Raw genomic sequence first — 27,846 nt, forward strand, 5'->3', positions numbered from 1 at the left:
ATGTCGAACCCTAGTTGCAATAATATTTTGCGACGTCCCTAGTTTTTTCTTTATCGTATTGAGTAATCGAGCGGGAGCATGATCTTTATAAATTCAATATTTTGGCCACGGCCTGGGCTTCGGAGGCAGACAGCAACGCAGCAACAGCCGCAGCCACCTTGATCACAAGTGTGCCACTGACTCCTCGTATTCTGCCGGAGCCTCTTTTTTTACGATATTCGTTCACTTGAACTCGGTAAGAAAAGCAACATGCAACGCTTTACCGAGCCGCAGGTCAAGGGTCAGTGTGTCGCACGACGCACGACATGACGAGGATAAACTAAGCTGTAGAATTGTCTTGCTGCAATACTTGCCGATATGTGGAAAAATATTTTTTTTTAAAATGTGTAAACAGATAAAACCCCATGACAAAGCTAACTTGGCTTGCACACGGATCTTGACGGCGTCCAAGGGCTACAATTGGCACATTTTATACCTCCGAGGCTTTCTTCCTTTCCCTCACTCCAATGCGCGGTAGCATCTTTTTGATTGCTAAAGCTAGTTGCACAATCCTGATGCACCGTGGCACCACTTCCAGATATGACAATGTGAACTTCAAACGAGTAGTGCAGTTTGTGCAAAGTGGCTACATGCATGACAAATTGCAATATACAAGATTCTACAGCCACCACTAGTCAAACCAAAGCACTTTCCAGGGCTAAAAATAGCTGTCATCAACCTTCACAATGACCACTCACTCCTCTAACATTGTTTTGTTTCAGACATGTGGCAGCTGACATCAGTTAGCTTTACAGACGCACAACACCTAAGAGCTCCCCTAGTCAAGGAGAGGACTAAAGATAGAAATCCCGGAAGACTGATTTTTTTTCAGCTGCTCACCACTGTCTGGAGGACACAAGTGCAAGTTGCCCTCCAATTCAGGTAAAAGTATGATTCATTTTGTAACAAACCTTCCTCACCTTGGTGACTTCCCCCAAGATCATTGTCATATAACTTAGAACATGACAACAGCAAAGACAATCAATTTAAAAGCTTTATAACAAACTTTTTAGGGGGGTTCCCCTTGCACCACAAAAACAAGACATGTTGCCCCAAAACTTTAGTTCAAAGCAGTCAGCAGTGCTTAGAAGAGCTCGGGCCTTCTGGGAGTCCTTCAGGCTTCAAGATGATGTCGGTGACTTTGAGGAACTGCCAGTTGTAAAGGCCAATCCGATCTAGTTGGGCTCTGCTGCTTTCACCGCACACCACAGTGTCTCTGACGACACCTGCTACTGCCAGGAAGTGTTCGTCAAGGTAGCACATGCTAGTTGCTACTTTTCTTTTGACCTCCTCATCTGATTCACCGGTAGCCTTCTTTTAATGCCTCAACAAGGGTCAAGCCCTTTGACACTTGCTCAAAAGCCTCAGCGAAGCGTCTGCCACGTGCCCCCATAACAAACTACACGGCACAATGCAGAGTGGACAGATTCCGTCGCGTAAGTTCCTGGACCCCAAACTGAAAAGTCTGCGTACTTACAAAGATGAGCTTCTTTCGAACCTCCCTACGAGTACTACCAAAATATGTATTTGGAGAGTGCTCTGGGTTCTGTTGAATAGCTGCCTGCAGCAGGTAGTGGTTATTTAGCAGACCATCTGGCACTTGGTCAAGCACTTGGCTATGCTCAAACTCTAAGAGCTCGAGAGTTAGGGTCTTCAACGTCTTACTGCTCTCCAACATGTGCCAAAGCAGGTCAGCCTCTGGAGCTTCGAAGGTCCAGAAACTGATACTCAAGCTCGTAAGACAACTATTGCCTGCAATGCCCTCCACAAGAACCCTTGACAATGCTGCGGTGGCACGGAACTCGAGAGCGACATGCCTCAGGCTGCTGGTGGTCGACAGAAACAGTGCCAGAGAAGTTGCAGACTCCGTTTCGATTGGATGATCCAGTCTAATGCTAAGTTCTTGGAGGTGATGGTGTTGAAGCAGATGATGAAATGCGTCGGGCAGCAGTGGACGAGAGTCGTAGGACGCAGAGTAACGCGTCTTGGTCAAGCTTGTGGAGTTCTTCAGGCTGCTCTCAAACATCTGAGGGTCATTAATGCTAGCACTGATCTCCAATCTTCCTTCAGTCCCTGTCTCCCGCATGAGAAGGATGATGCCATGGAAATAAGCATTAAAGTATACTTGAAAGGGTGACTAGTTTAAGCGACTTGTTGCATGCCAGTGCTTCCAGAAACACACGGTAGTTGGGGACATCCATGCCACGTAGACCGAGGGTCAGCTTCTCCATCGTAGTGTTTTTGCGAACAGCCTCTGCAAAGGCAAGGAGGCACTCAACAGTGCTGCCTATGAACACCAACTCGCGAAGGCCCGTGTTACATCCTACCAGCCCAGCGAGGGCTGCTCCTTCAATTTGCCACTCCTTGTGGTCACTGTAGATCCCAACTTCTAAATACGGGAGACCTTTATGCTGTGCAACCACCTTTGCGAGCAACTACTCTGAATCCTCGTACAGTATAAACCCCTCCAGATGCAGTTCCTCCAAAGAATTGTTCTGCCTTACCGCTGTGAAGAGTGCATCTACCTCATCGTAACAATGCGACTGGCACAAGGACAGCTTTTTCAGAATATTGCTCTCTGAAACAAACTCTGTAAAGTCAACATTAGATTCATACTCGAGAACAATATCATGGGACGAAAGAACCGTAATCTTCAGTAAACGTTTTAAGGCTTGGACTAATAGCACGACATAATCTTCATGATCGGATCTTCCGAAATTCATTCCAATGGAATGTAGTGCAAGGGTATGCAGTGTTGAAATCTCCGGGAGGGCATCTCCCAGGGCACCCAATGCACTTGGGGACAGGCAGACATGACCCATATCTAGCTCCTCCAGATGTGCAAGTGTTCCAATGGCAGAGATGTTGGAGAATCCTTCTTTTTCCTGCCAGTTCCTCAGCGTCAACTTGTTCAGCCCAGAGTTGAGCCGGAGCACATCAGACAAGACGTCCTGATATTTGGGGTCTATGGTTCTGGAGAGCATCAACGTTTTGATGCAACGGTGCTCCTGAAGTAGCCAGTGTAGCAGAATCCACCCACGAATGGACGGGTACGTCTTCCACACCTACAACTGGCTGACGAAAAAGATACATTACCAAAGGAAAGAAGCCGAATTCTCCGGGCTCAACTTCTTTCAGTTCCATACTGATCAACCGCAGGAAGTCGTTGCAGACACTGAGGTACTCCACCATGCGACAGAGCTGGGCGCCATTTGCAGAGCAGGGTGCAACAAACTCGGCATTTGTTTTGTCGCTGACGGAGTTGAGGAAAAAAAAGAATCTCCTCAGCAGTCGAGACACCAGGACACTGCTGACTGACGTGAGCAGCATATCGACGTAGTATTTCGTTGTTCTTGGTGGCCGTTCTACAGGGCGATAAAGAAATTGCTTACATCAAAACTGAACGCCGGTTTGCATGGATGGGATCGGACACTGATTTCTGACCCGACATCAAGAGCACGAGGGCCAGCAAGTACGATAGGCACTTTCTAATACCCTGCACGGGCAACAAATGAAAAGTTACTTACGTTGTTTGCTCCGAAGGGCGCTTTCTCAGCTGAGGAGGCATTCTTAAAGTATTGGAAGGACTCGTAAAGTAAACCAACAGCACGTCTCGGTACAAGCGTTCAACAGATGCGTCAACTGAACCACGGATGCACGCGCGAAATCGAGGAATGAGGCAAAAAGAATGGATGAGTGAAAATCAAAAGACTCTGGTAGAATCTGGCGGTTTTGTGCGCCACTTAACGCACAGCAAAGGCGGAGTACGAAGGGGTTCGGTTTCGGCAGGATTAGCAGTGCCTCGATTATTTCGGTTATTTCCGAACATTTTGCGCAGCAAATTAAGGTTTCATAAACCAGTTGTAGTTAGGACCAGTCAGAAATTTTCGCCTGGGGTGGTCTGGCTCATTACTTGTGGCTCATTATCGCTCATTATTAGGGTGTGCATTTTCCGGTTTTAACCGAAAAGCACCGATAAACATCCGTCGGTGACGAAAATATAAAATCGGTTAAAACCGAAAAACACCGGTGGTTGGATATTTTCGCCCTGGTTAAAACCGAAAAACACCGGTCGTTGCTAGTTTCCGACCTAGCGAAACCCTTTCCCCGTAGAGGTTCGTCAAACGTGTTATCTCGTGGATCCTGCATTCTTCCAGTGTTTATACATGGCTTGCAGGTGGCGTCAGTCCGCCCTCCTTTCTGGGGGTCAAAAGCGTCTAGTGAACGCAGTGGACGCTAAGCTCTCATATACGCCTTTCCCCTATTGTGTCTCCCATGGCCCCCTTTTGTGGAAAAATTAACACAGTGGAGGGTAGGCTCTCACGTGCCTTAATTTTCCTCATTGTGTCTGCCAAGTGATGTCGGTGCAAGCCATGTATTCAGAGGTTGCTGTGGTTCCTGGAAGACACTGCCAACGTCCGTGTCGTACAAGAGCGTGCGTTTTCATAATTGCGGGTTGCGAACCGCAAGGAACATGGTGCCATGAAGGCAGCACGTTCCTTGCGTGTAGATGCAAGCATAAAAGTATGCTTGCATCTACTATAATAACCAAGTGTTAGAAATAGTTGCTTCCTAGAGAAGAAGTGTATGAACTATGTGAATAAAATTGTAACTCTGTTTCTGTGATCAATCGCTTTTTTTTCACCGATATTCACCGATTTTAGCCTCGTCGTGAGACGTTCCACCGAAATACACCGGTGTTTTGAAAATAAATAAACACCGAAAAACATCCGCCGATTTTTCTCACAAATAAACACCGGAAAGTACACACCGATCATTATCAAGAATCGCACGTGACTAAGGTTCAGCGCGCCTCGCCTAATTGTGATTGGTCAACCCATTGCACACGACCATATGGGCCGCGCCTCAAAGACTTTCAATCTCGCCGTCTTGTATTTGGCCTTCGAAAGCCATCCTTGCTCCACAGCGTTGCTCTGTATTTGTGCTGCCATGTGATCAATTAGTGCAGATTTGGAACACATGGTATAGTGCATAAGAGCAACCATACAGATTGTTTTCCCCCCTTTATTTATGACGAATCGCCGGAACAGCTGACCATTCCATTTAGCCCATTTTGCGCTCTCTGGGCGGCACCCTTTTGTTAGACCACAGCGCCCTCTCCACACATCCGGGAAGTTAAGCGGGTTAGGCGGTGTAAAACGAGAGAGAGGGCACGCGCCCGACTCCGCTAGCAGACGACAAACCGGGAGGTTGCCATTCTCCAACTTTGGGCTGTATTGGCGGGCAGTACGGAACATTGAACTCTCGCTTGTGGCTGCTGTTGTGAAGTGGTTGGCGTTCTTAGAATAGTTGTGGCTACTACAAAATCAGCCTATAGCTCTCTGTTGTTCTATTTCGCTAAATGATCAACATATCGTTTTTCTGTTACTTAAATAGCAGTTGAGTCAGCCGGCAGTACTACCCTCAACTACTGCGTGTATTGCGGCAGGAGAGCATGTTTTATTTATTATTTCAGACTTCCACACATGGTCGCTAAAGGCCTACGTACACCAGTACGAACTTTGTATAGTAAAATGGTACAGCAACCGGATTTACTTTTCGCCAAAGAAACCGGCCAATCTGACACAGTTTTCCCCATTTTTTTTATTTGCACGCAGGTAACGGCGCAATTGGACCCCATGAGTCGTTTTGTCTAGCATAGTATTACACGACAACTGGCATACCAAAAGCTGCGCATCTGCGCTTGAAAGTTCCAAAATGACGCGATTTGAAACAGAGTTTGCACGCCAGCCGGACGCTAGCTACAGCCCACTCGGCGGAGCAGACGACGTGCGGGGTGAGTGCATTTTGTTTCTGTTTTACCCTCTCTGCTATGACCCTAATGAAACACTCTATATGATGCGAAGACGCGCGACACACCTTCAAAACTTTGCCGCGGCGCCGATTCTTGATCGGTATCTAAGCGTGTGAAGGCACAGAGACACAGCATTTCGGCGCGCTAATGAAGCTTTGATCATGCCGCGAGACTGGCGAAATTTGCTTTCTACGAGTTTTGCCTTTTTCCTGCGGCACTGCGCTTTCGTAAAAGTTTCCACTTGTTTTCAACTGCAAGTCTCAACGCTTACACAGGGTCCTAAAATGTTTTTTGACGAATGACGACGAATGAGTAGAAAACGTGTCTGCAGCACGCTCTCGCCAGTTTCTGCAACGCTAGCAAAGCCACACTTCGCCTACGAGCAAGGTGGCCGTCCGGTGGTAGGTGGTTCTAGAGTAACTGTATAGGCTAGAGTAACATATACCACCTAGAGTAACATATACAGTTACTCTAGGTGGTTCGACCGGTTTGACTCCTCTAGCGGGAGTGGTCGCCTCTTTGAAGCCTCCATCTTAGATTTAGAAATGTTTAGCAAAAATATAATAAAAAAAAAAAAGGATTGGTCAAAGAAAAAAGAAAATGGCTTAATTTTTGTTAATATTACTTGAGCACGATTAGAGGCGTTGATTAGAGGTAATCTGTATTTGGTTGAATATGATGTCAGATTTAGCCAATCCAAGCTCATTTGAAAAAGATGGCGGACAGCGGTAATGCCGAGCGCGCTGAGGACCCTTTCAAAAGTCTTCTCGGCGAAATTACCGAAGACCAGTGGGAGACATATAAAGCGCTAAAAAAACACGTAAGTACACATTCGAGACTTACATCCCCGCAGGCGTCGGATTATTGCCGGTGTTGATTTGCCACGAACCGAGCGTAAAAGTCCTCGCCGTACCGTCGGCCCCTTCCGCAGCAAGGCAACTTGGTGATTGACAGCTCGTCGGAGGACTCGAGCGACGAAGGCGATGACACGGAAGACAAGCGTCTCCACGTGGGCTCTGTTGCATCCACAGAAACTCCGGTAAGGTTTTCGGCACGAGGTTGTCATTAATTCTCGTCAACTGGCATAACTCGGACCTCTCATCTCGTTCATAAATAACACACACACACACACACACACACACAAAAAAAAAAAAGACGGTACGAAAGTTGTTTTGCCTCGAGCTTTCTACCTTCTATGGTACAACGTCTCCCCCAAAAACTGTAGTGTTCTTTTCATTGCAAAAATAAACACTCCTTCTCCGCCCAAATATAGCGCTAGCAGTTCGAACCGGATGCCCAAGTTTCAAAGCTAACAGTCATCTCTTTGACGAAAATAATCCCTGGAGAAGGGGAACAAGAGGGACAAAGGACAAACATAAATCTCCAAACACAGCTAGGTGACTGGTGAGCGACTAAAAAAATCCGCCTGGTCCGGGTATCGAACCCGGGACCTCTCCGTTACAGGTGGAGCGCTCTACCAACTGAGCTAACCAGGGGTTAGACGTCAGTAGAGCAAACGGGTTTTATCAGCTGCCACCAGTCTAACACCAACAAGGGTGAAGCTTGCAAATTTAAGGTTATAATTATAACGCAATCAAATGCAAAGGTGCAAGCGAGCTGGACAAGAATGACGAAAATAATCCCTGGAGAAGGGGAACAAAGGACAAACATAAATCTCCAAACAAAGCTAGGTGACTGGTGAGCGACTGAAAAAATCCGCCTAACCCCTGGTTAGCTCAGTTGGTAGAGCGCTCCACCTGTAATGGAGAGGTCCCGGGTTCGATACCCGGACCAGGCGGATTTTTTCAGTCGCTCACCAGTCACCAAGCTGTGTTTGGAGATTTATGTTTGTCCTTTGTCCCTCTTGTTCCCCTTCTCCAGGGATTATTTTCGTCATTCTTGTCCAGCTCGCTTGCACCTTTGCATTTGATTGCATTATAATTATAACCTTAAATTTGTAAGCTTCACTCTTGTTGGTGTTAAGCTGGTGGCAGCTGATAAAACCCGTTTGCTCTACTGACGTCTAACCCCTGGTTAGCTCAGTTGGTAGAGCGCTCCACCTGTAATGGAGAGGTCCCGGGTTCGATACCCGAACCAGGCGGATTTTTTCAGTCGCTCACCAGTCACCTAGCTGTGTTTGGAGATTTATGTTTGTCCTTTGTCCCTCTTGTTCCCCTTCTCCAGGGATTATTTTCGTCATTCTTGTCCAGCTCGCTTGCACCTTTGCATTTGATTGCATTATAGTCATCTCTTTCAAAAGTAATAAGTGATTTTCTGAAAATTTCAATGGGAAAACGGGGTTCATTCTCTGTAACTTACGCCTTTCAGCTTCATGTATTCGAGGACCCCGTCAGCCGCCATTTTCCCAGTGAAAAGTAAAAAAGAATCACATAAATTTTTAACAAAGTAATCGGTTAGTTTCGAAACTTGGGCGTCTGGTCCAGACCGCTGGTGCTACATTTGGGTCGAGAACGAGCGTTCGGCGATTCATAGCTTATTTTTCCAGTGAAAAAATCCCGTGAACCTTTTTCGGGAGGGCCTTATGAGCTTCGAGCGTGCCTGTGCAGTCAATGCACAAAGGAAGGCAACGAGCATGCGCTGAATGCTGGTGAATCGAAAGAGACGTCCTGCTCTTGTCACGTCATTCACGAAAGTGGTAAACGAAACCTTGTGCATGCGTGTGTCATGTCACATCTCTTTCTATCCAGCCTTTACCACCTTCTTGGCACCCTTCGAACCTATTCATAGGGGCTGTTTGTGGCTGTGGGTGTTTCCAATGTTTCTTGCGTCTTGGTCGTCGCAGACTGCAGACAACAGCAGCGACGGATCCGAGGATGCGGACGCTTTGCAGTCGCAGTCTACACTTACCGACAAGTACCTCAACGGTGAGCGCGCCTAGACTACTTATTGTAGTCTTCAATGTTTCTGGGATATAAAATAACATATAAAACTTTTTTTTTTTTTTATTTGTAGGAGAGATCAGCTTTGCAGAGTTTACAGATCGCCTGGATGACCTCAAAGTTCCGAAAACGGTACCCGGGTCAGAGATTAGCACGCCGAAAGAGCAGACGGCGTCGGGTAAGTTACTCGTGCGTGCTACTTACTTAAAAGGGATACTTCAAAAATATTTGAAATATTCCCGTCGTGTTCAAAAATAGGTTGAATATTATCCACAATATCTGTAAATGACAATCGCACATTGATTTTTTGAGCCTGGTGGCTGTATTTTTCGTTATGAACGGCCCACTCTGGCAAGTGCTCGGAGAAAGCCCAGCGGAGACCACGTGACATCCAACGCAATCTTGACGTAGGTCGTCTCAAGACGAGTAAAGTTACGACAAGGATGACGTCGAGAGGATGGCTTAGTCGTTCCCGCCACCGAAGCGGCTGCTTTTGTATGAATTTTGAGTGACGGGTTAATCTTCTATAATCTTGTAGGGGGACAATAGGGACTTCTGCGACACACAAAAGGGATTCTCGGGAAGAGGGGAGTTCCACCTTCCCCTCTTTTTTCGTCATGGCCGGAGGCGAGACAACCTCCGTCACTAGCTGTCAAGGTTCCTAGACGAGCATTAGAAATGAGGCTTTAGCGACATCCACCAGGTGCTCTTTGCTAATCGTTTAATTTGTTTTAAAATTCCATTTCGAGACTTTTTTAACAAGATATTGGTATGTTCGATGTGATACTGCTCCTTTGAACACATATAGACCAAAAAATGAGCGGCGACATTTCGTTGTAGTATCCCTTTAATTGCTTTTTTGATTTGGAATGTGAGTCATGTAGGGTGATGGTCCCTCAGGTTGGAATATACAGGACCGTTTAACCCTTTGAGTGCCGAGTTTTTTTTTTCACTCGTGTCGAACACAAATTTCTTTCCAGTACAAAAAAAGTACCATGTTTTACAGAGCACTATATTTATTTACCAAAGACGTACTGATCTATGGGCTCAAAGTGATTAATATCTGCATGCCTCCAACCTCGAATATTTTCTCGAAGTATACTTTTCAAGACACAGTACTATGCAATGGGGTACCCCCCCCTGTCTTGCTCCCTGGGGTCACTCTTTCTAAGTGACCTCAACTGACATTTTTTTAAATTTTGAACTGGGACTTTCTTATTTAGTTTATTACTAATTTCTAGATCTCAATGTGTTTGCCATAAAGTGTGAGGTTTAGTGCCAAGGATTTACCTTTCTGGAGAAACGAAGGAGCCAACTGAGTCTGAGTTCCCTTAAACATAACTGTTCACATGCCGTCAACGGGAGTTATTATGAGACAAAACATGACTCTACATGTAAAAATAAAACCGACCACCCAGTTGGCAGAAGTGGGGAGCGAGTCGAAACTGAAACCTGCACAGCAGTGTGCCTGAGTATACTTGGGCATGGCATTTCAAAGGGTTAAAAAGAAGGAGCAGATTTGAAACTTTTTATTTCAAACTTTATTTCAAGGAACAAAAACACATTTCATACATCACTGTATAGAGGAAGATTCAAAGAAAGGGTGTTTGTCCCACCTGCACCTGGGGGCTACTCAAGATCTGAAACATTGAATTGTTGAAGCTGTGTATTCAGTAGTGATGGGCCAAACTTTTGCTGAATCGAAAATTCAACACCGAATCTCGGCAAAGCCGAAGTTTTGCCAAACTTTTTATAAGATTCGGCAAAAATACATTGTTGGCCATGCCTAAAAGCTAATATTTCAATTTTCCGAGCAAAAAAAAAAAGTTTTTTTTAATGCATATTGACAGTTATACTAAATAAGATGATATTCTACAAGATAATTGTATCATTGTTTTTTTTCGTGTGTTTACTGGCAATTTTACAGTGACCTTTTTCAGACGTGGTGTGACAGTGAGGTTGGGTAGTAGCGGGCACAGTCACGATACGCGAGTTTCGGTTTTGAGGCCTCATCAGCGCAAGCCTGCAAGTGCGTACACTGTTAAAATAAAGATGATAACACTGTGTCCTTACATTCTCTGCTAGTCACTGTTTCATGCAGCAAAAATAAATGAAACGGCTGCTGAGCCTTCACCAGAAGAGATAAATATATTTTTGTAAATATGCATGTTTTTCGATTTGAGTCATTTGACACCAGCTTTGCATGAAAGTGCGCATTTAATTTTTGCAACGTCTCCCTTTTAACTCTTAAAATGCCGGTTTCTGATGTTAGGACACACCCAGACGTTTAGGAAGATGGGAAGAGTTGGGAATGTCAGATGTGCAACGTCGAGCATGATATTTCCTAAAGGCCTAGATAGAGAAAGAATGTTATAAAATGAATTTACAACGAAGAAAAAAATTTTTAGAGCTATATTTTTCTCGCACAATGAATTTATAGTTGGCGCCCGCGGGAGCCGCTGCGGGTCACGTGGTAGACCTGTGCGCCGTTGTGCGGTGCCGTTCAAAGTCATGCCGCCGCCGCCGCACGCTGAGTGTGGTGAGCCACCGTTTCAACGCGTTTCTCCATGCCGCCGCTGTTGCTCAAGTTTGTCTTTTCCGCGGCGCTGCCGCCCATTTGACCGGTGCACAGGTCTATCACGTCAGCTTGCACTTTTTCAGGAGCTTCCTTTGGCCTCTAAAAGTTACTTATTAATAAAACATATAAAATAGCGCAAAAAGACAAGGACAAGAAGTATAGAAGACAGGCGCTTCTTGTCCTTGTCGTTGTCTTTTTTGCGCTATTTTATATGTTTTACTAAGATGAATTAACTAACCCAACAACATACCCTAGCAAGTTACTTATTAATCTTTGTTTTTTGTTGCACTTGAAACAAAGATGAACAAGTAACTTTTAGAGACCATAGGAAGCTTCCGAAAGAGCGCAAGTACCACGTGACAAGTAGTGGCCAGTTTTCCGCGGCACCCTGCAGGCGCCAACTACAGATTCGTATAGCGCCATAAATATAGCTCTAAAAATTTTACTTTGTTGTAAATTCGTTTTATGACTTCCTTTTCGCAACCAGGCTTTTTTAAAAAAAATGTATTTTTCCTTTGCATGTGTCCTTTAAGAAATTGGGAACAGCGCGCGAAAAGACGAAGACAACGAGAGTAGAGCACAGGACGAACGCCGACTATCAACTGAAGTTTTATTAAAAACGGCTCAAACAAGAAAACACCACAAAGCCAACCAACGCCGTAACAACCAATGGCGTGTTGGTCACCAGGCATCTATAAATCTACATCTTATTTGTGTAGATCAATCGAAGGCTGGCTGACACAGTGCCTCCAGCACCTCTCTTTGTACTTTTGTACAACCCCTGCCGATGATTATGGTATCTGTGAAGACGGGGTGACACAGACAGTCTCTGCAGTGTACATACAAGTGACCCTCCGGTCATTGACCGTAAAGAAAAGGCATGTTCATGGATTCTCTCATTGACACAGTGTCCCGATTGCTCTATATAAACCCGGCCGCTTGACGCACAAAGGCTGACAAACACGTGATTACCATGTCGCCTACTCTGCACCTCGCCATAACCACTGCTAGTACTACACTATACAATGATAACCGCATGACCGCCCGGCATCCATTTGCAATCCATGACCCCGTCGCGTTCTTGCGCGTGCGCATACTTTTGCCGATTCTTTGTCGAACTTTCCTTCAAAAGTTCGGCATGTGCCAAACTTTGCCGAATCTGAAGTTCGACAGATTTGGTCGATCACTAGTATTCAGTAGCTATGGGTCCGTTGAGTCATGTGTGGCAAAAGTTGGACTACCGTTTTGATGTTTGCCGCACAACTCGAGATGCTCATGTCGAAGGCAAAGAACCTCAAGGACCATAAAACTAACTTTGAACCTTTCTCTGCCCAGTGATGATCTGAAAAATTGTTTCTGTCATTTACTGATTGCTTGAAACTAAAAATTTAAAATTTGTTCCTTTTTTTAATGACCCTGTAAAAATAGATTATTGATGCATTGCATAGAAGTCTAGTTGCAGTGCCATTAGGCACATACTTTAGACACATAAAGAATAGCAAATTATTGTCCTATTTCGAAAAATCCAGTGTCTGCGACATACGTTTACGAAGCAAAAGGAGAGGAACTAATTCGAAGCAAAGCTGCTCATGAATTATAGTCTGCTTACACGTTTCGACTTTAGTTTAGATGCAGCCGAAGCTACGAGCTGATGTAATCAATCGGACAGCGTCAAAAGTGCAGCATCATGGTGTTTGTCATGTTTCTGTACATACTCTACCAACGTTGAACCTATCATAAACAAAAAAGACCTATAGTCGCTTATAAGTCAAGAAGGTAGAAGAAGCTCCTCCCACAAGCGTGATGCGCCCGTTTCAAATCTCTCCGCAGTCGAAAGAAGCGTTCATTGGAAACGCTCCTTTTTCCGCTTCAATGAATTCCAACTTGTCTCCGATCCCACTTTTTAACTCTTTTGTTACCGCGGAAAAATGACCGATTTTCAGTGCTTTCAGAAAATATTTTTTTTCTCTGGAACTACTGGACACATTAGACATTGCTATTTATCAAACTGTAGGTTATTAGCTGGGCATTTTAATTAAATAAACGGCAGTGTTATGTATGCAAACAGTTAAGAGAATTTATTTGTCAAATGAACAAAAAGTTGACAAGAAAAGCACAAGCAAAGGACAAATGAGTGGCTATACTGAGCCAGAAAATTATTTTCACAATTTTGAAATATACAAACTGTTGCAAGTGGCCCTAGCCATCATTTCACTATCTTTCAGTCCTGTACGGCACGTTTTGTATTTTTCATGGCCAGCCAAGTTAGTGGTCCCGATGGCTGTGCCACTCACAAAAACAATCGCGCGAAGGCAGGAAGCAAGGATAAACTTCGCATGTGGAGTAGAAGGCGTTTGTTTTTGATTGTGATTTCGTCTTTTGATAGCAGAGCTTGCAGTTTCTTCTCTCCATTATTTTTGGTTGGCGGTGAGCAGGGATCTGGGGTGAGAATGGAATATGGCCTTGGTGCTCGTTCATCATACCCAAAGATCTGCTGAATTACCTCTTCGCTAAGTGCCAGCTGGTCAGAGTAGGCACTTCTAGAAAGTTCAGGGACGTTTAGGTTCTCTTTTCGGTGTTCTTGGAAGATATGAAGCTATTTACGCATGCAATGTCCACACAACGAAAAAACAGTGTCTTCCACCAACGCACGCATTGCAGAGAAACGCTTTCTTGGCATAATTTTTGGTGCGAGATGGCCTCTGAATATTCCTGCTGTTTTTCAGTATAAGTGCAGTCGCAGAACTTCAGCCATCCCGATGTAGATGATAATCCCAATAAATTTCAGCATCTCCAGCGGAGTGACATTCCTCCAGGAGCTGTCATGTCGAGCGTATGTCTGCCGGTTCAAAATATGCATCCAGTCATATTTGTTTGTGTTCTCAGAGAAAGTCCTTACCACCTAGGCAGTGAAAAATAAAAGAAAAAAAATCCAGTGCTCTTGAGAACCGCCGCGAGTCGCTCCGCAGTACTGCGCCGACATGGACACCGGGCTGTCTCTTGGGGTGAAAGCTGGATACAGCGCGATGCATTCGGAAAAATATCCTTGCCACACGCTGTCGATACTCTAAACATGCAAAAAATAACACTGTTGTCAATTATAAAGCCCGTGTTTGTATAACTGCCACGTGCAAGCTAAAACGAAATGCACCTGCGAGCTCCTATTGACATTCCAGGACATTGGGCTGGAGAGTCGCTATCAGAACAAAAATCTGACGGCCCCACATTGTTACTCGAGTCATCACTGCTGCTTGAGTCGTAAAAATCAGCAGCAGAAGCGGCCGAACTGCTTGCTACAGCCTTCCGCTTATGCGGTGCGAGCGGCAACCGCGATGCCTTGGCTCCCGACTACGCTGTTACTTTCGGTTACAGTTTCGTTTTTTACAGCGCCGCCTCACGTCAGAAGATGGAAAACCAAACCGAAACTGATAGAGTAGATGTCTATAAGCAAACTAGGTGGCGCTGCCTGTCTCTCATGCGCCAATTTGTATTTTTCCCGACGCTTTGAAAGTCATCGTAACTCCGTGTCCGATTTCCTATGGCGCGGTACTAAAAGAGTTAAGAAAGCGACCTTTGTAATTATTCGAGAGGGAACCGAGCCCCTGAAAGCAGCCTTTGTATCCATCGGAGGGGGAACTAATCCCCGAAAGTCGTATTTGTTTCCATCGGGGGGGGGGGGGGGGGGGGGGGGGCGGGGGCGGGGGCGGCGGGCGGCGGCGGGCGGGCGGGGGGGCGGGCGGCGGCGGGCGGGCGGACTCTAGTCTCCCTCTCGTGGCTTCCACAATGCTAAGTCAAAGTCGAAAGATAAAGCAAATATGTACAAAAGGCAAGACTCTTCTCGCGCGTTGGCCGCAACGTCACCGAAACGATGGGACGCTATTGGATACGGAGGTGGCGGAGGGATATATGATTCCCTTTGAGGGGCATTTGCCGCTACCTTCTTAACCTGTAACCGACTATAGCGACTTGCACTTTTGACACTGTTTGATTGGTCCCTTTAGCTCGTAGCGTCGGCCGTGCCTGCACATAAGCTGAAACTAAGTAGAGTGTTCTATTATCACTGAACCAGTCATAAACCCGGTCGTTTTGGGCGAGAAAAAAAGGTTTTCTCCCGAAAGACTGAAGTCACTAATCACTTCACCTAACCACTAATTTGTGAAGTTACTAATTACTTTGTGAGCTAATTGAATCAAAATCGCAGAGGAGAGCGACGATCCCTTCAAGGAGCTCGCTCCCACCACTAGCAGACGGGGTCGCAGGAAAGGCAAGGTGAGTTGCTTTATTTGCTTTATTCAATGATTTATTGAATTGCAACGAAACCCTCGATTGAATTTCAAGCTAGGTTTAGTACACTATTTCTAATTTGTCCAAATAGAACTGAATGTGAGTTTAGCCAGCAGAATGTGATAATACTTTGTCTGCACTCCTTTTACATCTGTAAAAGAGTACTGGCTAGCTGACACGAAATTTGCATCTCATGTGCATATCCAAGTGGGCAACAAACTGGGAATGAACGTGGGAATGCTCACACATGAATGAGAGAAATACATAGAAGGGCGAAACAAACAGCACAGCTCTCAACTTCCTGCAAAGACATATTTGTAGCTGATGAAGGCTGCATCATCTGTTCAGTTGTTTTTTTTTATTTTCTCTTTTGTCCATGTTTAGTTGTTTACCAACACAAAACTTTTTGTATTGAGAGGTGCCGCAATCTTGAATTCAAGTTGTGAAGGCGGTGTTGTGCATTTTTCGGGTCGGTCCGTTGTCCCACAAACCTAACCGGTCAATGTTTTCGTCTTCTAGCGGCCGATGCAGCGCCCGAGCCGCCTGCCAAAAGACCTGCAGGGGCTGATGGGTGAAGCAAACCTGTGCTTTGCACGCGGAGACCATGAGGATGCCATCAAGATGTGCATGGAAGTCATTCGCCTTGGTGAGTGGTGCTGGCTCTTGGACGTTGAGATGGTGGAAGAGCTAGATATCGCCACGCATCTTTTCATTTAGAGATGATTATTTGTAAACAGGGTCTGGCTTTTTCAGTTGGTCATCAATTCTGATCACTCAATCAACTGACGTGACCAGAAGCCATAACCAAGAATATTAGGATAATAATTTCTTGAGTGCTATATAGAGGAAGGGAGGAGATTTGTAAAATAATAAACTAGCTTGTGCTTTTAGAAAAGTTGTTTTTCACGTCCTTTTTTTTTTTTTTATTCAAAACTTGACATTATGAAACTCACATGTTCAGAGTGGAAGGTTGTCTTTTTCTTGTCTTCTATCCTATGCACATTGCAATGTTGCAGGGACAGATGTAATTTTGTTTTCTGTGGTCTTCACTATTTTGTCTTTAGGGCCCCCATTCACTAGAGTCATGGCCACCTCTGAGCTGATGCCATCAGCCAAATAATCAATCAGTCGGGTATCCTACTAACCAGTTATATAATTGGTTAGTATGACGGAGTTAGTACAAACAAACGTTAATTCCTTTATACTCTACCTCAAAAAGACTGGGAGAGATAGGAAAAAGGGGGAAATTTTGTGTCATCAGCCATACAAAGACCCCTCCTTGACACTTGCGAATGTCGAGTAGACCAAGCCAAACATTAGCCGATGCCAACCAAGCCAAGTGTATGTCGGCCTGACCATAATTTTTTTGACAAGATAGACTCGACCGTTAACCGTGCATTTGTTGGCATTGACCCGACCAGGCCATGTATCTGCCGACACGCCAGCCCCATCGAGCCGATTGTTTCCCGGCCTCAGCCCTACAGAGCCTAACGTGTGCCAGCATCAGTTTGACCAAGTCGGGCCAACATCGGTCCAACGAAGCTGAACATTTACCGACTGAGTCGAGTAATTTTATTGTTTTCCAGCCTCGTCGCCACCAAGCCGGACTGTTTTCTGATGTCGTCCCGACCCCCAACCCCTCACCCCTTTCCCACATCCCAGTGCCCCGTGCCCCGGAGCCCTTCCAGACGCTGGGCATGCTATACGAGGAGATGGGCGACCCGGCCAAAGCCCTGCAATTCTCCCTGATCGGGGCCCACCTGAGCCCGGACGACGCGGACGAATGGGCGCGCCTCGGAGAGCTAAGCCTGGAGCAGGGTGACGTGCGCCAGGCGACGACCTGCTACGCCCGGGCGGTGCGGGCGGACCCCTCGAACCTGGACCTGCGCCTCGAGCTGTGCACCCTCTACGAGCAGGCTGGGGAGCAGAGAAAGGCCCTCGACTGCTGCTCCTCTCTCGTGCAGCAGATGGGGCCCTCTCAGGGGGCACAGTGCCTGCAGCTGTCCAGAGAGCTTGCCAAGGTGGGTGCAGTAATGTAACATATGTGGGGGCAACGGTCTTTAGAACGGCCGAGCGCTCAAGTCATGGCTGATGTTAAAGGTGGCTCAGCGCCCGAGAGAGCGGCACGGCTCCTGTAGCTAACCGCACAACGCCGACCCAGACGGGAACCGGCAAGAGCTGCGAAAGGCCGAGCCGGGACGAAACAAAGAGGCGATTGATTTGGACAAGTTCCGAGGCGAACAACCGAGCGATGTGCTGCTCCTTTTATTCTCGGATAACGTCGCATACGAGCTTCGTGGACACGTTTTATGTGTACATTCAAATAGTGGTGCCATTTCGTCAAGTTTGATATATAGATTACTATAGTGGAGGCCCCTGTTCGCACGTGACGGACTAGTTGCGCTTTGCCTACTGCGCGTCGGAGTCGCCGAAGGTTCCTGGGTAGCGTAACTACGATGCCCGTGTCTCCGACTGGTGTGTTTAGCATTCCATCCCACCCATACATAAAATGCGGTCCCGAGGTAGCAGCAAACGACGTCGCAAATGCCGGAGTGTCGTGCCGTCCATCATTGTGATCCCGGCAATTTGGCACAGAGGTTTTGGAAAGAAGCGCGAGAGAATGCGAGCGTTGCTGTCGCCGCAAGGTTCCTGCTCCCAGCCGCTGAAGTTTTTGTGGACCGTCGAGCCGGAGAATGACCCGTGGTGGAACGGGCGTCTGCTATGTCCACTACTGCTGCCGTGACCTCGCCAAGATTGTGACCAGCGATGACGCGACGCTTGCACGGCGTCGTTTCGGGTCACGGTAAACATACCCGTCGGAGCTGCAGTTCGGACAATGTAGTGGAACTCTCGAGCTTCGTTTTGAAACCGCAGTGCAGCGCCAAAAGCCGAAGAATACAAAATGGTTGCCCCGCATAGTCGACTCCAGGTGGGCAAATATGGGCATGGCGTCTTACCGGCGGACGAAGAGGCCAATATTCTTATAGTGTGGACTGTGTTGGGAGCCGCCTGATGTGGAAAGTCCTGGCAAACACCGACACGCCTAACTTCCCTAGTTTTCGGAGCTCCTACACAAACAATACACGCATGTTTCGCAGTTCATGTTCCCAGCTTCGTGATGGCTGATATCATGCAACATTTTGGGAACATTCAGAGGCTCTGTTGCACATGCTCCAATATGTATTCTACTGAACCAGAGCATCCCGTGTAAACATTGATAGCTATGGCACGGGTGACGACCACTTACCCCTGTTATGTCTTCTTGCCGGTGCTTCGACTGCCGTACCTTTTATGTGAGATTGGGTTGTGTTACGTAGGCCAACACAGTCTGTTTCAACACGTTTATTGCCAGACAGCATCTGCTGTTCCTACAGTTCGCGTAGCTCTTATATAAATAAAAACGAGTAAAAGATTACCCGGCGGCGCTGCTTATCACGGCAGGCGATAACGTGCGCTCCGCACTGCTGATACATGACAAGGCCAGCGTAGAATACAAAATTGCTGATACAACAGGTTGTGGGGCCTTCATCTTATCAATGCCATAGTGCAGCGTGTAGAGTGCTGCAGAGTCACGATGGTATACCACAGCAAACTTGGTGAAGTGTGCAAATCGAAGCACTGCCTGAGGCTCAATTCAAAACTTGAACCTGTCCTATCGTGCCGCCAGACAAAAGATAAAACCTACTTCCGTAGTTTTCCGCCGAAAGTGTCACTTGGGACTGAGACCATTGCACATTGTTTTGTTTGATGAACGTCTATCTTCTGTTTGGAAGGGTTTTTAATTGAGCGAAAAGGCAAATCACTTTGTGATACCGGTGGTGGCTTATTCTTTCTTTTCCCATCTCTCTGTCTCTCTAGGTTCATCATCAGAGGGGCAACGTGGCGGCAGCCATCAACGTGCTCCAGAGCGCACTCACCAAGTGTCCCTCCGACATTGCTTCCGAAGGTGAGCCATCTTGGATATTTTTGGAACAGAACTCATCATCAAGGAGATGCTTGGAACAGAACTCATCACTTACCAATCTCTTGATGTTGAAGTTTACTGTGCTGGCACTTGGTCCTTGCTCAAATCGTGCACATGCTCGTTGTGGAGGATGATGGACCTCTAGAGTGCGCTTCAATAAGGCTTCTCAACGCTTCAATGCATCGTAGGCAAACTCAATTTTAGCCTTTTGAAAACGGACAGTACAACTCTCGCTCCCGTGGCAAATTTCGGCATGCAGTGCCGTGACACTGAAAGTGTATAGACCGACACGCTGTTTACAAACTAGCCCGCGTTTGCCCACACAAGGTGTGGGCACTGCGCATGCCGAGAAACCGAATTCGAGTGAACTGAGGCGTCTGCGCATGCGCAGTGCCGTCGACAGCGCCACTGCAGCTGCGTGACGTCAGGGACGCATGTTGGTCTATAGGTTTGCTGTGCAGGTTATGTTATAATGATGTTTCTTATAATTAGTATTACGCTTAGGCTGTAACTCCAACGAAAGCAAGCATCAGTCCAGACTGCCAGCTCTTTTGTTTCAAGAATTTGAAATTCTCACGGGTGTTGCGGGTCTGTTGGCATCGAGCTCGATACTTGATACTGTAGAATGGTTTGGAAGTGACGGGTGACTACTTTAGTAGTCTGTGTGCCTCACAGTGGAAAAGCTTTTAGCAAGTGTCCAGTGCGCTGGGGTCCACTTAAAAAAAGGTTGAGCCCTGCTCTCGGAGCACAGACGGCGACGAAACAGCGGAACCTCGCAACGGTCTCACGCGTGCCTCGCAAGGAATGCTCTTCTACCTTCAATGCTCTCTGAAGTAGGATGGCCTAGATTTGTCAGCCCAAGTATTTAAGTCAGAAATGTTTCGTTGTACTGGCGGAAGCCAGCATCAGTCCTAGCGTGCATGCATTTGGTGTAGGAGCTCAGGTCTCTGTGTACTTGCAGACGTGAACATGTTGTTGGAGCTCCAACTCGGCGAGAAGCTTTACGTCGACGCCTTGATGGTGAGTCCTATCCCCAGCAGTTCTGGGCGGGGCAGAGGCGAGCGATGGGTTCGAGGAACGTCCTTCCGAGAAGCTTTGATCAAATGACAGCCAATGTGTAGCATCAGGGTTTTGTTTGCGTAAAAAAAGGTTGCGATTTCTTGGTAATTTAATCATTATTTTCTAAGTGCGGCATTGTGTCCGATAATTTCTCCCAATTGCCAGAATCAATAGTGGAAGTGCAGGTTTTTGTTTGTTCATGGTCCCCCAACCTCTCATACTCATGCAGTGAATGAAGTTCAAGCATCCACACTAGCGATATCGACCACTGGCAAGGCTAGCAGCACAAGCTCTTGGCTTTGAAAGCTGTCCAGTGTACAAGCTTCTGTAGACCCTCATTAATTCAAACTCTGGGAAGCTTCAGGTTTGGTTTCAATTATCGAAAGTTAAAATTATTATAAAATCATCTAAATACGATGCAAGATGAAATATCATTTGTTATATGGACGGCTCTAGATACAAAGCAGGTATTTGATGATTTCCTCTACATAGACAGGAAGCATTGGTGAAACATATGAGATAACTTTATTCATCCCTCAAAAATGTTGCTTATCGTGGACTGTTTAGACAGCAAAACAGCAAAGTTTAGACAGCAGAACAAAACAAAGTTTGTTAATCTAGCAGAGGAGTTGTCTGTCATGGACTATTAGCCCTGATGAGCGTGCTTCTTACCGAGCACTGGTGCACTGGAGGAGCAACACTCGCGGAAGCGAGCTCTGTTGTTGCTTCTCCGCAGTGCACCGGTGCTCGGTAAAATGTGCGTTCAAAGGGGCTGCAAGAACAAAAGGTGTGAATTACATGAAAACACCGTTAGAATTAAGCGGCTCATGTGTACGTTGAAAACATAGCTGGATAACTAAAATTTTGACCTTCGTTTGAATTAACTAGAAGTATGCAATATCAGAGTTTGAATTATTGCGAGCCTACTGCACGCTTCATCACCACCTTCCATGGCTTTGGTCTGGTGCCCGTAGCATCCCGCTTGCTGGAAGTGAGCATTGAAGGGAGCACGGTTCCACCCTTTGCCGCGGCACACGGGATGGCCGAATCTGGCGGTCAATGGCATCTTTGAACGAGCTAGTACCGTATTTACTTGCATAATAAACGCAGTCGCATAATGAACACACTTTTAATTTTCGGCTCTGCGAGCCTTGAAGTGCGTCCAACTTAGCTAGTTGGCTAGCCACCAAGCCCACCAATTTTCTTTTGCCGCCAAGCAGCCAGGCCAAGTCAAGCCAAGCCACGCCGCTCTCGTAATGGCTGCAGGTGCGTGGTTGCGGAAGTGATCAACAGTGAAACTGAGCAGCGCGCATGCCTAGCGAAGCTGGGGTCGAGGAATAGCTCAGCCCCGGACATGCTTCGTCCATCGGATACATTGATGTCAACAAACACGCTGTCGTCTGCGATCCGCTTTCGAACAGTAATATCATAAAAAGGTGGTTAGGCCTAAGAACGGTCGCGTCACTCTCCCTGCTGAGTGAGCTTCGTAAAGTGCTTTTTCTTCGGCAAAAGGCACGCCAAAAGCGCCCTAAGAAAAGGTTTGCAATTTATAAAGCATGAGTACTGTGGCGCGCCCACGACCAGCCATGGGCACGCCTTCGTCGGTGTGGACATGTCACAGTACCCTGTCATGTTATATTGGCACCTAAGGTGACATTTGCGCAAAGTGAGTAAATGCAAAAATTTTACCCCCACGTAATGAATGCACCCCACAAATATGTGTAAATTTTTCGGGGAAAACAAAGTGTGTTCATTGTGCAAGTAAATACGTTACTACCGACATTTATTTCCCTAGTAACTAGAAGCAACGTATCAATTTGTTTTAGAATTTGCCGTGTTCTGCCTAGCCTGCTTTTCGTGTGGTCTTGCGACTGAGTCCTGTATTTAGCCTCTTACTGTCCTGTGGTCTGCTAGCCTTATCCCCTTAATGTATTCTTATATACTATTTGTATTCCGATTACCGTCTCGTTCCCAGGTGCTGCACACCCACTGTGGCGTCCGCCTGCTTCCTTTGGAAGCGGACAAAGAGTTTTCCTCCGCCATTTCTTTGGAGACGGGAGGTGTGAAACGCTTTGAAAGGTACATCCATCTTTGTTGTTCCGGGTGAAAATCGCCCCTCATTTCACACTGTTTGCAACTGTATAGTTTTTCCTTCCTACAAATTTCTGCAAACTATGTCAAAATCCTTTTGAAACCTGCAACTTTTCTCTTTTTTTCTTATATATAATAAGAAATGGGCTTTAGGCAAGAACTCTGTGATCGATTCAAGGAGAAGCAGATCTTTTGAAAGGAAACAAACATCTCTCATCATCACGGACAATGTACAGATTGGCTCTAACTCCATACGCTCGTTGATTAGTGCCGGCACCTAGTATAAGCTCTGCAAATTGAGAAATCTCTTATGCAACAACGCATACTGGGTTTTCAAACTCGGCAAACAGAGGTCTTTCGTCTTATTATGTTGCTCACAGAACGACAACAAGACACACCTCTGGGGTTTTTCACACTTTGATCTCGAGGAGTGCCTGCCTTCCTAGACTTGCAGCCGTGGAACTCCCTCTGGTTTCGGCACGGTGGCAAAATGAGCGGTTCAAAAGCCCAGTGGTCTCGTGAACACCGATGCACTCGCCAGGGAGCGTGGGCGTCAAGGACGATCTGCAAGCATAGTCACCGGCGCGTTTTTTCCTCGTGTGACGGCCGTGCCACATTGGTTACGCTAAAATTGGCCGCAAACGCGCTCCAAACGCACGCATGTATGAAACAAACATGCTCGAGGAGGGTCCGCAGGTACTTTTGCCATTCTGTCTGCTGCAAATATTCTATCTTACGACGCACGAACGGTGCGACTGCGGCTTTATGGATCCTGCTCGTGACGGCACGACTAAAGTTGTTGAATGCTGACGACGAGCTCAGTGGTGTATGTGGCAAGTTGGCGAGAGCTCGAAGCCATCGTTTTCATAGAACCGACACCGTCAAAGTTGACAGTCTGACGTTATTCCTATCTCTGTCGGCGAGGCTTGGTGTATGTTTTAGTAGGACTTCGATCCTACTGAAAAGTTTTGGTGCCCGTTTGGCCAATTGTGGCGTGGCACAGCGATGCTTTTGCCCTTTAGTTCTGGGGCTGCTTCCGTCTGAAAAAAAAAAATTGTAACCGCCCCCCACCCTCCCTTTCCAGAAAAATGGGGATTGAGGTTCTGTGGAGCCCATGCTAAGGAGTGTTTGGTACATTTCTGTATCAATAAACGGCTGCATCAAATAATAGCTTCGATCTTCTAAATGAGTTTTTAAAATTAGAATATAGAGGTTGTCTGAAATGCCGAGGCTGACAGCGACGCAGACGACAGAGTCGAGTGGCGGGGCACGTTTGGTGCACATATTGATAGATGGCGTCAGGAGCAGCGTTGTAAAATGTAGCCGACCAGCAAAAGAGAGCAGATGATGCGCAGAAGTCCGTCGGCAGCAGGAGCGTCGTCATTATACAACCACGCTTTCTTTTATTTTTGTTACTTTCAGTTCTGCTATCATTGTCCGCATTTATTTTTAAACCAAAGGTATGTTACAAAAATATTATGTTCATTTTAACAGACCACAGTCGTTGCGAAGCAGTCCAGATATTTTTTTTAAAGGAAGCCGAACCAAGGAGGTAGCGTCATCTATCATTACGTGCACCCTGCCACTCGACTCGGTCGTCTGCTTCGCCGTCCGCCATTGATCCTGGCAATTCTTTTTACCCTACTTTTTTTTTTTACAGAAAAGGAGCTACACCTTGTAATTTTACAAGGTAAAACCCACCTCTGAACTACGCCTTTGACAAAAAGTTTAGATTGCTCAGTGCAGACACCAATTTTCACGGCCCATTTTAGATCAAACCTTGGCATTTCAGACACCCTATGTACTTTACTCGGGAGTGATGGCGACCGAGAAAATTGGGAGCTCTGGCAACCCCTGAGGCTGCTCTGTTGAACCCCTGAGGGTGCTCTATAGATCCCCAATCTTTTAGGAACCCATCTCGAGAACCCATGCATTAACCCTACCTTTGGTAATGCTAACAGCTTCTGCCAGCCTGGCACGAACCTCGCTGGACAGAGCAAGTAGGGACATACTTTGTTGCGTGGTTCCGACGGTGTCTCCTTCCTGCCTTCCCCTTAGCTGCGAGGTGCCCAACGTGCTTCCGGTCGACCTGCGAGTCAAGCTCGTGCTCAGCCTCATTCACCTCGACGGTCAGCATCTGGTGCTGGTGAGTGCAGTGTGTCGGCACATTCCTTTTTTTTTTCTTGGTACGTTAGTTTTCAGCTCGCAGGAAAACGACACAAATGTCGGCACTGGGGTCAATAAATAAATGAAAATGATAGCCAACTGTAAACTTGCGTTTAACACAGTCAGCACCAACAACTGAAGGCGGGTTCACCGAGTCTGACTTGAAATCAGACGCACAGTGCGTGTGCACTAGAGCACTACAAGGGCCCATCTTTCGAGGCCTGATCCGGCCCGCCGACTCTCAACCTTACCCCGACGGCATGCCCACCCGATCCGGCTCAAGTCCGGCCCGAGAACAGTGTGTGCTACCGAACCCTGGTTGAGTGCACGGACCCGGGTCCGTGCAGAGCTCTATACTCCATTCCAGCTTCAGTCCGAGCGCAGTGGACGCCACGAGCTATCCCAGCCGATCCAGCGCCGGGAGAAAATCGCGTGACCTGTTGGTTGGGCAGAGCGACGCAGGGAGCTCAAGGTCACATGACACTCTCTTCACGCTGGATTGGCTGGGATGGCTCCTAGCGTCCGCTGCGCTCGGACTGAAGGTGAAACGGAGCATAGTGTGCATGCCTGATTCTACCTCTTGCACCCTTCCCCGCCCCGTTGCCAGGCGCCTTTGCCTTTAAATTTCTACACACAGAAATTCAAATGTTGAAATGTGTCGTCCAGCTGGCAACTTTTGGGAAACATTTTGAAAGGACATTACGGCGCTTGTTTCTCCCCCTGTCAGCACCCTTCGCATGTACTAACTCGGTTATGGGTTCGTATGAGTAGAGGGTGCCGACGGGCTTCTCGAAAGTTAATTTTAGTGCTCATATTTGTCCCAGTTAGCACCCCTCGCTTGTGGTGACTCGGTTGTGTGTAGCCACTCAATTTGTGATTCCGATGCAGGGCCTTGTGGAGCAGCTGAGTACCGAAGATCCTGAAGAGGTGGGGGACCTGATGCTGGACGTGGCCGAAGCGTTCCTGGAGAAAGCATCTCCTGGTCGAGCCCTGCCCCTGCTCGCTCAGCTCGTGGAGAGCAAGAACTACAGCCTGGTGAGCGGCGACCGGAGTCAGACCGAAATAAATTACCGACGTCGGTTTACGGAGACTAAATACGAGCCCTGCCAAGGTACATACACTGATGGGAAACTGCGATTCACTTTTAAACCGATATTAAGAATGCCACCACCAGCTTCTCGGCGGGCATTCGGCGGGTTGGCTGTTTGTTGAGCGACCGTGTGCCCTGGTGTCATCTTTGTTTTCGAGGAGGTTTCTCGTTCGTACTGCCACTTGTTTTGCCGTAAATTTCTGCTGGGTTTTCGGCCTTTTCATTGGACGTTTGCTGCTTGTTGTGTTATGATTTAGTGGCAGTAGTTTGTAAGTTCTCCTCGGCGACGCGTTCCGAACGCCATACCAGAACCGAAGCCTTGTTGCGCAGCCGCCGCGTCTCCAGAGACGGTGACGGCGGGTGTGCATTGCAGGCCGCCGTGTGGCTGCGCTACGCCGAGTGCCTCCAGCAGCTGGGACGCTTCGAGGAGGCGACGTCGGTGTACCGGCGCGTCTGCCGCATGGCCCCGGGGCACGCCCAGGCACGCCTCGCCCTCTGCTCGCTCCTCCTGAGGCAGGGACGCACCGACGAAGCCATCGCCTGCCTCGAGCCAGGTGCGCATCTCTCTTTGTCTTTCTCCGCTTTACGTCGACGGCCATTACTGACTTCGTTCCCCCTCAAGATGATGACGCACAATGTGTCTCCGCCAAAAAATATTTTTGGGGTTTCTTTCATTGCAAAAGTGAATGACGCATCATCGACCGCTCGGCCTCTGCCCAAACGTAGCACTAGCTGTTCGAACCAGACGCCAACATTGTGGAACTAACCATTATCTTGTTCAAAAGTTGTAAGTGATTTTCTAAACGTTTCAACAGGAGAATGGTGCCCATTCTGAGTTACTGGTGTCATTCTGCTTTATGTATTCGAAAGCTTCGTCGGCTGTCGTTTTCCCATTGAAGACTTTAGAAAATCACATAACTTTTGAATGAGATAGTGGTTAGCTCTTTTACATTGGCTCTTGGTTCGGATTGCTAACACTACGGCTAGGTGGAGAACGAGCGTTCGGCAATGCTTAGTTTATTTTTGCGGTAAAAAAAATACCCCCTCAAATTATGTTGGGGGGACATCGTCGATATTGCCAAATGCTCGAAAAAGAAAGCCTACCGCAATTTTTTCAGGATCAATAACAGGTCCGCTGAGCGAGAAGCTAGTGTACCAACACAGAGCCACGACAACTGCTTCAATGCATTGCCTAATAAGCCGCACGTGTCAGTGGGACCTGCGCACATGAGTCTTGCACAGCTCCCGCTAGATGGGATCAGTCTAAGCGACGTCGCATCACCCCGCCCAAGTCTCGTGCGGCATCCGTCAAAGGGCTTCCGCACGTATAAAATGAATCAGCCCGTTGCTTTCCGAGCAGACGTTGGCGACGGCTCCTTCACCTAAGGTGCCGACCACGGCAGAAGTGGAGTGCATCATCACATCATCGTAAGGTCACCGCAGGTCTACTGCACGATGCACTAGGGTCCGAAAAGTTGCTGCAGCTATCGTTGTGTCTGTACTATAGATTCAGACATTACTGATCATTTCTACAATGATGGCCGTTGTTGGTAAGGTTTTGCGGTGTGTCCCAGGGTATGTTTTGTCTTTTTTATTTCGTATACCGTAAAATCCTTCATTTTCGCAACCCTTATTTTTCGCGAATCGGTCACAGAGGACATAAACGCGGCCACTAAATTTTGCGAATTCCATACGCCTGCATTGAAACTCTTAAAGACCGAAATTTTTGTGTGCCCTTAAATTTTTTGAAAATTGAGGGCTCACAAATATTAAGGGCTTTACGGTATGCTGAGTGTATGGCTCTGGCTTACTCAACTTGGCAGAGAAATTCTGGCGTCGCCTGACAGCTTAGTGTCACCT

The 27,846-nt window shown here is 47.1% G+C and overlaps 1 protein-coding gene and 1 pseudogene across 5 annotated transcripts in view; one reads left to right on the forward strand and one right to left on the reverse strand.

Annotated features, from left to right (window-relative positions):
* Positions 1-1,113: 1,113 nt before the first annotated feature.
* Positions 1,114-3,183, reverse strand: LOC115331487 (annotated as a pseudogene).
* Positions 3,184-6,540: 3,357 nt separating this feature from the next.
* LOC8036882 (general transcription factor 3C polypeptide 3) overlaps positions 6,541-27,846 on the forward strand; it is a 36,061-nt gene continuing 14,755 nt past the window's right edge. For 2 of the 5 annotated variants that reach the window (XR_003920567.4, XM_029994439.3), the window contains exons 1-13: positions 6,541-6,674; positions 6,786-6,893; positions 8,658-8,739; positions 8,828-8,932; positions 15,534-15,601; positions 16,136-16,262; positions 17,279-17,637; positions 19,475-19,562; positions 20,542-20,600; positions 22,615-22,718; positions 24,789-24,876; positions 25,785-25,931; positions 26,360-26,540. Coding sequence is in view for 4 of the 5 variants with exons in the window: in XM_029994439.3 (XP_029850299.2) it covers positions 6,570-6,674; positions 6,786-6,893; positions 8,658-8,739; positions 8,828-8,932; positions 15,534-15,601; positions 16,136-16,262; positions 17,279-17,637; positions 19,475-19,562; positions 20,542-20,600; positions 22,615-22,718; positions 24,789-24,876; positions 25,785-25,931; positions 26,360-26,540 (1,621 nt within the window). In the remaining variant the exon portion in view is untranslated. The remainder of the gene's footprint in view (positions 6,675-6,785; positions 6,894-8,657; positions 8,740-8,827; positions 8,933-15,533; positions 15,602-16,135; positions 16,263-17,278; positions 17,638-19,474; positions 19,563-20,541; positions 20,601-22,614; positions 22,719-24,788; positions 24,877-25,784; positions 25,932-26,359; positions 26,541-27,846) is intronic. The other 3 variants (XM_029994437.3, XM_040503383.2, XM_040503384.2) reach the window with 2 other exon arrangements.

Source organism: Ixodes scapularis, unplaced genomic scaffold (genome assembly GCF_016920785.2).
Source record: "Ixodes scapularis isolate PalLabHiFi unplaced genomic scaffold, ASM1692078v2 PGA_scaffold12__126_contigs__length_90152505, whole genome shotgun sequence".
Classification (NCBI taxonomy): domain Eukaryota; kingdom Metazoa; phylum Arthropoda; class Arachnida; order Ixodida; family Ixodidae; genus Ixodes; species Ixodes scapularis.